At 38.9% G+C, this 13,196-nt stretch overlaps 1 protein-coding gene across 1 annotated transcript in view; it reads right to left on the minus strand.

Moving 5' to 3' along the window:
- Positions 1-747: 747 nt before the first annotated feature.
- The window catches only part of ZNF366 (zinc finger protein 366), a 40,770-nt gene continuing 28,321 nt past the window's right edge, over positions 748-13,196 (minus strand). Inside the window, exons 4-5 of the mRNA XM_089689020.1 lie at positions 9,712-9,886; positions 748-6,826 (exon numbers count right to left, since the gene is read on the minus strand). Coding sequence (XP_089545146.1) covers positions 6,339-6,826; positions 9,712-9,886 — 663 coding nt within the window. The 3' untranslated portion in view covers positions 748-6,338. The remainder of the gene's footprint in view (positions 6,827-9,711; positions 9,887-13,196) is intronic.

A 13,196-nucleotide genomic window follows, 5' to 3' on the forward strand; every position in this document is an offset into this window, starting at 1 on the left:
CCTAACAGTGCCAGTCAGTGCCGTCTGTCAGTGCCATATATGAGTGCTGCCTTTCAGTGCCCATCAGTGATGCCTGTCATTCCCATCAGTGCCACCTACCAGTGCCACCTATCAGTGTCCATCAGTGCAGCCTATAAGTGCCCATCACTGCAGCCTCATTAGCGCACATCAGTGAAGGAGAAAAATCACTTATGTACAAAATTTTATAACAAAAACTAAGAAAAATTTTTTTTTCAAAATTTTCTGTAGTTTTTGGTTTGTTTAAGAAAAAAATAAAAAACCCAGAAGTGATTAAATACCACCAAAATAAAGTTCTATCTGTCACAACAAAATGATAAAAATGTCATATGGGTACAGTGTTGCATGACCACGCAATTGTCATTCAAAGTGCAATAGCGCTGAAAGCTGGAAATTGACCTGGGCAGGAAGGGGGTATAAGTGCCCTGTAGGCTAGTGGTTAAAGAAGATACTGTAATCTGTTCCTATATCACATCCCAACATAATGCATGTGTCTACTGGTGTATGCATTGTGATAAGTTAAGGTCAAAGTTTTTTTTTAATCATGGATCTGCATTGAAGACCCTATACAAACTAATGCATCCACCCCTAAAACACACACAAAGATACAAATTTTAATATTGCACATAGCTACAAACAGGGCCTAAATCTCTGGCTTACCATAAATAAAACTTCATTTGTGATAAAGGGTTTTTTTATTTTTATTACCTAATGAAACGCATAACACTATTTAGTTTAAAATTAATATATTTATTTGTATTGCAAATATTACATACTGACAAGGCATTCTGAATATATTACTACATTCAGGATTGCTTCCATTTTCTGTAGAACACTGAAATCCCAGGGCTATTATTAAGGTGTCATAGAAAGCTGCTTATTTGTGCAGAGTGTGGCTTAAAGTGCAATAGTTAAAGTGATTCTGTCACTTACAGTGTAGGCAGACATTCTGTGAAATAAAGGTTTACCAACTTAGAAAAGTACTAGAACACTTACAAAAATTGTGAACTGCACAGGAATACCTTCAGTAGTTTTATGATACTTTGGTTCTACATTAGTTCGGGTTTTTGGAACAAATAAAAATACAGCACTAACACACCAAAATAAATATCCTTATTTGAACAAAGTAAATTATTTTGAGTTGATGCCAATGAAATATGAAAATTACATTTAAATGGCTAAAAACAGTGCCTTAGACTGGTAATAAATCTTTTTGATTTGAGCCATGTGCCAGTGGCGGGTGACGCTGTCAGAATACAATGTTTCTCATGGTGTAGGAGACGTCCATGTTCCACATTTCAGTCCATTAGAGTGTTCAAAGATGTGTGGGCTTCCAGCTACATGTCACTTTTTGTCGTGGGTTTACATCACTTTCTTACTTGCCGTTGTCTGATACAATACAATGTCCCAGCAGGGAGGACTCAAATGGGGTGTATGGCGAAATCTGTTGGTTTATTATTTTCAAAAAGGAATCGAACAGTGTATGACCAGCTTAAGAATTAAGCTAAAGTGAACCTGTGCATTTTTCATAATTCACTTAAAATAGTTGTAAACTTATAAAATAAGAACCAAGAATATCCCTCTACAGTGTGTACTTGTCTCAATTAACCACTTGCCCTCCTGAGGATTTACCCCCCTCCCTGACCAGGCCATTTTTTGCATTACGGCACTGCGTTACTATAACTGATAATTGCGCAGTCATGCAATACTGCACCCAAATTCAATTTAAGTCCTTTTTTCCCCACAAATAGAGCTTTCTTTAGGTGGTATTTGATCACCTTTTTTAATTTTTTGCGGTAAAAAAAAAAACGACCGACAATTTTGAGAAATAAACAATATTTTTGACATTTTACTATTAAACATGTCCAGTAAAAAATTTTAAAAAATCTAATTTCTTCTTAAATTTATGCCAAAATGTATTCTGATACACATATTTGCTAAAAAAAATCCCAATACGTGTAAACTAATTGGTTTACGTGAAAGTTATAGCATTTACAAATGGTGGTATATATACTGGGTTTTTTGTTTTTTCACTAGTAATGGCAGCAATCAGTGACTTATTGCGGGACTGCAGCTGACATTCTGACACTGGGGGGTAACCGACTTGGTATCACTAACATCCCCACTGACACCAATACAGTGATCAGTGCTAATAAAAAGCACTGACACTGTACTAATGGCACCGGGCAGGAAGGGGTTAACATGTGGGCGATGAAAGGGTTAACTGTGTGCTGTGTGCCTTTTATAACTGTGTGCTGTGTTTGTGCTTCACTGCACAGCCATGCAAAGCAGTGTGCAAGAGCTGACAGGGAAGAGAACAGTTTTTTTTTACAAACAGTTCTCCCCCACCTGTCAGAGATGCTCGGCAATCACTGGGTGCTGGCGAGTAATCACCGGCAGGGACCCGGTGATTGACAGCCTTGGCCGCGAATGGCGGCGTGGGTGGGGCGCGTGCCCCCTACCCAGAGATGCAAAATCACGTATATTTACGTGATTTTGCGCACAGCTGCTGCCCATTAGCAGTATTTCTGCTATGGGGTGGCACTAAAGTGGTTAAGCGCACTAAAGTGTAATTTCTGTCTGCTGCTTCATTCCTCTGCTGTCAGCATAAATCCCTTCTGAAAAGTTTTCCTGACACCAAGAGAAAAATGGTGTCAGGAGAGGGACCTCCAGCAGAGTAACAGCCTCAGCTCTGTTCCTATGAGCTGTGTGGAGGGGGGGGGGAGTTCCTTACTTCCAATCAGCTCTCAGAGTTCTCATCACTGAGCTCTGCAGAGTGTGACTTCAACTCCCGCCCACTTTTTCCTGAACTTTCAGACAAGCCTTATAAATTTAGCACTTTGAATGGATGCAGAGAAGAGACAACAGCAGATAAACAGGTACAACTTCTGTAGGAGGATTTGTTTAATCTCTGTGTATCATTTGAGGCCAGTCACTTCACTGGGTATATGTGAGGGTTTACAAACACTTTAAATGTCTCTTCAGTGTTGCCTGCCCACTGCATATAGACACATTTCCTTTGCTCATCTACCTCTCTGTTTGGCCTTCTGGAATTAACATAACTACCTGGCACATTTTTATTCATTATCCTCAATAAACACAGTTAAAAAAATACCTGGTGCGTCAGGCTTCAGGGAGCAAGTTAGTCTCTCTAAAACCAATAACAATGCTAGGGGCCTGAGCAGGAAGACCTTAGACCTTTACACAGCGTTCTTCACTTCACTCACAAGTGAAAAGAGTAAATGTGGTTATTATTATTTCAGGTACTTATATAGCGTCATCAATTTGTGAGAAAGTTAGTATAAACACCTTGGACTTCAGGCATTTAAGTGAACATGTAGTTTGCCCTGCAAGTGCAAAGCATGGGTTCATTTTAAGGATAGGATTATAGTAGGTAAGGCAATGTTTTTTAGTTCACTTTTTGGCATTAAAAACTCTGAACTGAACATTATCATTGCCAGTTTCTTAGCTCCAATTTATACTTCCTACACCCAAAGGCCAGGTGCCTTGTGACACACTTGTTCTGAATTCCAGTCACTTAGCTAGCCATAGTATCACCCTGACAAGATGAGACATCATAGCCATACAAGGCATACCAGAGCTGGAAAAAGATAAAGGAGACTGACTACTCTGCATCGGTACACCTGGAAGTCATTATTAGAAGATCTTTTAGGACCAATTGACCTATGTTCAACTGCCATTTATATGGAACTCTTCTTAACTTTGGACTTGAATATTCTAACTTGAGCATTTGCTACAACCATCAAGATCTGCACCTAAAAACTGTCACTCTGTTCTGCTTAAAGTTCAGTTGTGCTCTATACAAAAATATTCAGTCCTGCATCCAAAGTTAATGTATTCTTCTAAGGGTACCAAACATTGGCAAGAGTAATTCTTTTGCACTGAATACTCTGTGCCTCTAAGAACTCCAGTCTAGAAGAAAAATAATAATTAAATACGCAAGCAGGGGCTGAGATTATTACATTCGCGCAACTAAAATCTTTACCTGTTTTCTTGACCGCTTGGGAACCGCTGTTCCTTTGCCTATTTTTTCTAATATATCATGGTAGATTCATTGGTAGGAATTCTTAAAGCAGGATAGAAGAATCTCCTATTGCATAGCGGTTGAAAATGTTCTTATTTTCTATGTTATTTGGCCAAATTCAGATATAAAGAGTGCTTAGTTCAGTTGTTATTTTATTCTGCAATAACTTCACAATAATACACAACAAGCCTAAAAACCAACTATAAAGCAATACTGAAAAGTGTCAAAATAACCACAAGTTGGCCAAGTCAGTTGGGCTCTCATAGATATGTGTGTAGGAGTAGAAAGAAACAACTGTATTTTTAAAAGGGTTACAAATAGTGTAGTCTCAATCCCTCACTGATGTAAAAATATTTCAGAATAAAATCATTTTCACATCAACAAGAGCTGCTTTGCAGTTTGAGACTTGCACAGGCTGTTAGCACCATACCTTCTAGCAACAGCTTCCAGTGCCCTGGTGCAAGCTAAGTGTATACAGGCATTTGAGCTCAGATAAATTTAGTTTGAGATCACTTTGGTTTTGCTTGTATTTTTCTATGGTAAATACAAATCAAGTACATAGAAAACACATCTATATTTCCCCTGTATGCTATCCTTACAGTAAACCTGCGCTTTGCTCTTTCAGAGTAGAGCAACAGATTTTCTTTAATGCCTCCCCCCACAGCAGTACACACCAGGCCCAGACTAGCTATTGGGCACACCAGGCATTTCCCCGGTGGACCGAGGTCGCCTGGATAGGAGGGACAGTGGGGCAGCATATAGAGGAACCAATCCGTTCATTTCCCTCCTGCCAATGCTGAATGCCCACTCCTCTTCCTCTCCCTCCTGCAGGCATTCAGCGGTTGCAATAGAGAAATGGACGGATTGGTTTCTCTATATGTCACCCAGCCGCCCTTTCTATCCTTCTTCTTTCTGCTACCCCAGGACCCGGTCCTGTCTCTTGGTCCCATTGTGCTCTGCCCTGGTGACCCCTCCCCCCGCACAATGCTGCCAGGTTCCCCTCTCTCCTCTCCCATCGGCTGCTGCAGGGAATCTGTCAGGATGGAGAGCGGAAAAGGGGCTGCTAAATACGTCATTTACAGGCCCCTTCCTTGTCTGAATAAACAGTAAGTGATCAGTACCAATTACTGACTTTGTCCATTTATAACTGAGGCATAGTAAACTGTGTTCAGTTTATGAATGAACGGGAAGCTCTGTACATAGGGTTGAGAGCTATGTCCTCAATCTCCTTTCTCTGTCTCAAAGGTGAGATGTCAGGAGTATGGTTAGACCTCTGATATCTCACGAAAGCCCACCAATGGGGCTACTAAAAAAATTGTAAAAAATACTAAAAAATATAATTGTAAAAAAAAATAAAATGGTAATAAAATAATAATAAAAAACTACTAACACCATTGACAGAACTACCAGGGTCGCAAAGGTCGCACTTGCGACCGGGCCCTGGCATTCTGCCACTGGGCTCCAAGGGAAGTTCCTGGCCTCAGGCCTGCTCAGTCTAAAATGCTAGGGCCTATTTTTTGTCCCAGTCTGAGCTAGATACACACTCACCTTTCCTTCATCACCCTGCCATTCTGTTCAGCAAGCAGAAGTGCATAACCAAATTTGTGTTTCCCAGAATGGTATTGCCCTGTGTAAATTAAATCTTGGGTAGGTATTGGTAGGAACACCTATGGCTTGCCATGTGCAGATGCACATATTCCACCAGTTAGCACGTCTGTGTGATAATCTGCAAATTTTCAAAGCTGCCTATACAGTATATACAGTATCTTGTGTTCAGTGTTCTCGACTGCCTGTTATAGAAAGTACGTTTTGTTGGTTGCAATGGTGATCTCAAGGTGGATAAGTACTGGTCACGTAACAAGGCAGCTCTAGTTGTTATTGCCTTGTGGATCCATAAATGCATGCATGATCCAAACTAAATTTGCTACTTAATATACTTGGTACTGATCTTTGTACACAACCTCAAGCTGTTATTCAGTTGTTGGTGTTGGATTGGGGTTTGAGGGGACTCAAAGTTGTCACTTTCCATGTGGTTTTTATCCAGCTCTGCTTATCTAGTAGAAAGCTGGTTAGATAGTGCAAAGAGCATTGATTACGTGAAAAGCTCAGTAGCAGCAAATAATCATATTTAGAATTACTGCGGTCAGCTCAGCAAGAGATGTTTCTTGAAAGGTCAGACTTTGCACATTATTATTGTTATTTGCGCTGTCCTGTTAAATACAACTGAATTTGCCAATTAAGTAATACAATTGCTTTGTTGTTAATTTGGTTTTAGTCAGTTAGGGACTAAATCCATTTTGTCAGTGCTCTGTTTATGAATTCCGTCAACCTGTAGCTTGTTTAGGTTTGTTTTTCGGTTCTTGAAATATAAGTAATCAGGAACAGATAGTCCCAAAGTTCCCTTATACTGATCTGTAAAAGCTTCTTCTTCCTCTTTGTGGTGGTGGTGGTCAGTTGTTCTTTCTGCATCTCTTTCTATATGGCGATGGTACTTCTCTTTATTACACTTCACCTTCATTGCATTATGATGTTCCTCAAATCCATGTTCTGATTCACAATGAACATCTTGGTTGTACATTGTCAAAGTGTTGGATGGGTCTTCTTCCTCCCCTTCTTGGAAAGAACTACCCTTTATTCTCTCCCCATCTGAACTGCAACTTAATTCTTTAACCCTTCGCTTTCTAGACAGGTCAAAAGGTTCCTTCTGTTCCAGACTCCGCAGGACAATTGAGTGGGAGAGGCCTGCTCTTCCTCTGCTCAGACCTAGGGGTAGAAGAAATTGGGATCATGCTAAGTTTTATGATGAGCCTGGTTCTTTATGACATTGGAATTAATTCCAGAAATATACAATGGTTGTAAGTACATATTAGTTACATATAATATTAATTACATATTAGTAATGCAGTAGACAATCTTGCCATAGAAGAAAATGTCTGCACAGACATTAGAGGCATAGAAATCATTTGTGAATAAAGTGGTACCTTTGTTTAAAGCCACAGACTCAAATAGTAGGAATAGTAGAATTTTACCAATTTTGATAGAGTGTGGGGCAGATGGTTTTCTTCTACCTCAAACGTTTCTGATTTAATGTAAGTGTAATTAGCACTGACCTAAGAATACTGGGTGTATGGTCTTCTGCACCTCTCTAGGGGTTATTTTCTAACTTATTTTCTATCTTCAGCCATTTGGTGATATGTGGGGTTGGTAGGCACTTATTTTATGTAAATTTTTCTTACCCACACCAATGTAATATATTGTATGTTTCTCAGTACCCTTATTTCTGGTTGGATGGGAGTGGGTGGTATGGCTCATACTGTTTATCCTTGTATTATTTTTTTTACGGAGGGTGGCACCTTACTGATCATGGTCTACCAGCCCACTGTCTTGACTAGGGCAACTGCAGTTGGTATGTAATGGGTGAGGTTAATTTTGAAATTTATTTTTATGTTTTTTATTGTTGTATCTGCAGTACTTTTATACTGAAGAAATCAGATGTGTAAAGTGTCCTGTATGCTGTGCATGCGTTTCACAGAACAGAAAGATAGGAAATATGTCCGTGAAGAAACCTGCATGGAGAACATTTTTTTGAGCTTGCAGGAAGACAACAAAGTCCTTGCAAGTTGCTCTGCAGTTGCAGTAATCCTCAAAACATTTTCAGGCATGTCCCTTTTTAGAAGCATAAGAATTTTCACCCACCACCCCAGCGGTACACATTTTTTTTGGATCAGTCATACTTGTATTCTAAATGGTACATTAATTATAAACCATTTGGGGCAAACTAATAGAAATGAAGCAAGCATCAGAGAGATCTGGGCTGGGAGGCAAATATTCAGTTTCCCACACAATAAGATATGTCGGGCTGGTGGCCCAATGTCTGAAGATGTCAAGAGGAGCTCCCCTCCTGCCTGTACATGTATGAGTATGACACCCCCAGCGAAGATATGAAAAAAGCATCAGCCACACTCAAACTTTGTTACTTTTGCTTTGCTGGTTGTCAACAAAGTGACTGGATATATGTCTCCAACCGAAAAAAAACAACCTTTCACCACTCCTGGCTTGCTCACAAGGATAGGGGAACTTTTAAGCACTCCAGGAGTGATGAAGATTGGTTTTTGGGTGGATACATGTTGTATGCAGTCACTTTGAGGAACTAAGTTTATATTTCGGATTATATTTTTTTTCCATCTTTGATGGAGAGTAAAGAGGGGCTATAGTAGCCAGCACCCAGATTGTCCATGTATGATCATAGTAGTGAGTCTTGAGTGGAGCTATGGATTTGGGTATGTTCTTATTACACCCCCAGAGTACATTAATTGTCTAAATTTTTTATCTTTCTTTCTTTTATAAAGAAAAATGTGGTTGTGAAATACCACCAAAAGAAAGCTCTATCTGTCTCACAAAATATATGAAATTAATTATGGTACTGTGTTGCACAACTGAGTAATTGTCAGTCAAACCATCACAGCATTGAAGACTAAAACAGGCCTAAAAAGAAAGAGGGTGTAACATGCTAGTATTGGCGTAGTTAAAAAACAATGAAATACAGGAGAAGCACAAACAGGCCTAAAGTGTGACCTGTTAATAGTGTGTTTCCTGAAGCCTTTGTTTATAGGGTCATATCTCTCCTTCTAGATCCTGTATGACCGATCACATTTAAGCTTCCAGGGCAGGCTTGAATTTGACTCTCAGCACTAGCAGGTGTATTTTCGCTACACTATTTTGCAAACAAAGGGGAGTGTGGTGAAATGGAAGAGTACAGCATTGTCTGGATGAAAAACTGAATTACACAGCTGGTAGGCTATACTCTCTATACAGTAGCTCCTCATTTTTCATCATTTAAAGGGACTGTCTGTCTTTTCAAACCAACTCCCTTTGTTCCACTTTCTTCCTCAGTTGGCCCTCTTTTTAACCTGATCTTTAGATCTTTATAATTTATTATCTAAAATGTATTACAACATTAAACTTTTTATCTAACATTTAAATTATTTTTCTATTTTGAAAAACCAACATAAAGAAACAGTAGTTATTTGGTTAAGCCAATCATTTATGGCACATTAATCATCATGATACATTTTACGGGTGGTGTGATAGGGTATGTCCTTTGCCTACATACTGTACATGCTATAATGAATATCTCTTTTCCATCTCAGAAAACTGGAAGGTATGAGCATCATAAAATGTTATTAGTGTAGTTCGACTGGAGTGTAACTTTAATTATTTTGGAAGGAAGAGAACTGGCTTGTCTGTGATAACAATGTTACAGAATAGAATAGAGATGGCAGTGCTGATATCAACGAGTGTACATCTGGCACAGAAAATAGGGAAAAATAGCAGGTGATGCACATGTGAGCATTTTTCAGATTGCACCCAAACATAATTAACCACAATGTATGGAGGTTTAACGATGGACATTAGAGAGGCCCAACTGTGTTTTTATCTCAAGGCCCTCTGCATTCAGTTTGCATTGTTGTAGGGAGCCAAGATACAATAAACATTTTATGGAGACCTTTAACGTTTTCTATCCAGTTCAACTTTTCTTTTTTTTCCAAGTGCTTTTATTGTTTTATTACTGCAAATAACTGTTGATGATCATATCACCACTCTAGTAAAAATCCAAAGTCAAGATGATTATTGCTGTGTGATCTTACCTCTAGAGTGATATCCTCTTTCCGTGACACCATGTTTGACCTTCATATGCCGGGTGAGGTTTCCTTTCAGAGTAAATTTGCTGGGGCAGTAAAGACACTTGAAGGGTTTGCTGTCTGAATGGAGGTGCATGTGGCCCATTAAGTTATGCATTCGGTTAAACTCTTTTCCACACAGCTGTGAAAACATTGTAAGCATTATGAAATGTCATACAGAAGAAAATCATATTACACATAAATGAATAAATATAAGGCAGTCTTAAGCAGGCCAATTATCAGTTCAACTGCACAAATGGGAACATTATTCAAAGAACAGAAGTACTAGGACAAATGTCTGTGATTACTAAAATTCTTTTCCAAACATTTCAACTGTGGAATGTCTGTTGGAAAGGAGGATGTAGAAGCAATGATGGATTTGACAATCAATCATATGAGACAAACAAAATAATCAACACGGGTAAAGCAGTATTGATTGTGCATCTATGATCATTTCACTACTTTGAAGATTTTAAATGTGAAGATATTTGTGCTAAACTGAAACATGAGCAGTTTATACACATCATTCTGATCAGGACTGTAAAGTCACAATGCAGTACAGTGGCTTAGTGGCTAGCACTTCTGTCGTGTAGCACTGGAGTTCTCGGTTTGAATCCCAATCAGGACACTACCTGCGTTTAGTTTGATAGTTTTCCCTGTGCTTACCTAGGGTTCCTCTTACACTTCAAAGACATACTAGTAGGTTAATTGGCTACTTTCTGGCCCTAGTATGTGCATGCATGTGAGATGGGCACTTTAGATTGTAGGCTGCTTGAGGGCAGAAGCTGAATGTTCAATATGTGAATTGCTTTGTAAATTGTTGGTGTTATATTAATACCTGCATAATAAATAAATAAAATAACAAAGTAAATACATGCATACTGTATGTATACACACACAAGCATGGGTATAAACAGATACTGTCTGCTATGTACAACAGTAATATCATCACCTGTGGTCTCTCCAGATAAAGATGTAGGAGCTGTCTTTCTAATCTTTGTTTATCTACTTAAAGTAGAAGTCCAGTCAACTACTTTTTAAGCCCAAACCTGCTCCCACCCCAATTCTAAGCCCTATTCTACCTTCTAATGTCTATACTTACATATTCTGAGGACGCTATGGTCCGGTCACATGATTGACTCCTAGCTCCAGTTTCAGCGCAAAGGTGGGACAGTTAACAACGGTTTCCCCATAGTACGTCTATGGGTGACGTCACTGAACTGCTGGCCTCTGGGGTGATTATGTGACCAGGGTGGAGTGTCTTCAGAGTAGATAAAAATAGATATCTTTGCTTTATATGGTAGTTAGTATAGGGCTTAGAACACCATATATGCACATATTTGTTCCAGATTACTTATTTAGATGAGGAAGCCAGGATCAGTAGTCCCGCTTAATCTAAATTGCCAACCATTGTTATGAGTCTTGCACAAGGTAGCCATACTTGATTCATTTTCCTTCATACAACTAGCGGATTGAACAAAACAAAATGAATCAATTCCCATGCATACAGGCTTCCCTATTGTTAGAATACATTCATTAAAACACGCGGCAGTGATTGAGAAAATCAACTGAATTTTATCCATCTTTGGCCAGCTAGATTGGACAACAGAACTGCATATATCACCCACTCCTCTCTGTTCCTCTCCATAGGCATCCATTGATCTCTTTTCTAGCCTTGACTCAAGAAACCTTTTCCTACACACACTGGGGTTGATTTACTAAAACTGGAGAGTGAAAAATCTAGTGCAGTTCTGCATAGAATCCAGCTTCCAGATTTTTTTAGGCAAAACTTAATTGAACAAGCTGAAGTTAGAAGCTGATTGGCTACCATGCACAGCTGCACCATATTTTGCACTCTCCAATTTTAGTAAATCAACCCCACTGTGTGTAGGAAAAAGTCTCTTGGAAGATGTGCTGTAGTTCTGCATAACTATGTCAATAGGAAATTAGATCCCCGTAGCTGCCTTTGGTAATTATGTCACAGGGAGTAATAAGCCCTGGCTCACACTGAATATGACTTTGAAATCATGCGACTTCACTTGAAGTCGTATCACTTCAAAGTCGCATGTCAGTGCAACTTCAGGTGCGAATTGTAAGCTTACATCCCAACTCTCTGAGACTGGAATGAGGGACACCTATTAGCAAAAGTGTGTACACATAAGCCACACATCCCCTTAAAGGAGTATACAAAAACATGATTGGTTAAACCCACAAGTGTTTTTTTTTACCACTACCATTTCTTTATATTGGCTTTTGAAATTTGTAAATGCAGCAATTTAGAAATTGGATGAAAGGTTTTGCACTGTAAAACAGTTTTTGATAGATAAATAGTTAATTTTATATACAACTATATAGATCAAACCAAAATGAGGAACAAATGAGGAGGAAGGGGACAGAGGGACAAATGAGGGATAGTCCATCGAAATCAGAGACAGTTGCAAGCTATGTTGTAAGACATCTGTGTGACTTCATGCACAGATGTAAATGAAGTTGCACCAGAAATCATCAAAAGTAGTGCAGGAACTACTTTTCAAATGGGTGCGACTCCGACTTTGTTGGAGTCACACGAATGAGAACGAATCAATTGCCGATCATAGGGTGCGACCTGTCATGCGATTTGAACTGTCACATCGGTGTGAACAGGGGCTAAAAGATTTTTTCTCACTAACAGAAACAAAGTAAAATAAAATTATAATGCCAGGACATGCTGTTCAGGACACGGGGCATGTTTGGGGGTTAATTTTGGTAATACCTAAACATATAATTTAAGTGCAAGTTTCATGGGCAATTCATTCTTTCAGAGGCCTTTTTCAATACAAATACAGCTAATGGTCTGCCCAAATCGATATGTGGGTTTCAAACAATGTCCTCTTATGTTTCCTGCTTAATATGAATACTAATTTTTCTGATGATATAGGTCTGTAAGAAATTTATGAAATGACTGAACTGCTACATCTAAATGTTGATACGGATGATACCACAAATGCATTAGTGTCTGTGAGACTGTTCATAACACTGATGCTGTTTGGTCTGCAAAGCTTAAATTCTGCACTTACATTTGTATTCACTGTTATATTTTTCAAGTTTTTCATCTAAAGCTAATGTTTTTTTGGCTATGGACAGGACTCGCAAGACTCCCTGCAGTTTAAGTAACCAATTAATTTTAAACCATCTCTTGTCTCTGTCCAGGAATTTGACTTTTGGATGTACAAATAAACAGAAGCTCTATATAGCCTGCTGTGATGCAGTTGAATTTTTCAGACAGTTACATTACATTGTCATCAATAAAAGTGGTGCAGAATATATACTGTAACATAGCATGATCATTCAATGATCTGCCTAGGACCTCATATTTTCAACATTTAGCTCTGGTCATTGCATTATGTGGAAAAAGGACTAAATAGCATGCAAAGTTGAAATACTTGCAAGGAATGTTATGTAACACAATGGCA

Source organism: Staurois parvus, unplaced genomic scaffold, assembly GCF_062004578.1.
Source record: "Staurois parvus isolate SC_StPar_1 unplaced genomic scaffold, SC_StPar_1.0 ptg000466l, whole genome shotgun sequence".
In the NCBI taxonomy this organism is placed as follows: domain Eukaryota; kingdom Metazoa; phylum Chordata; class Amphibia; order Anura; family Ranidae; genus Staurois; species Staurois parvus.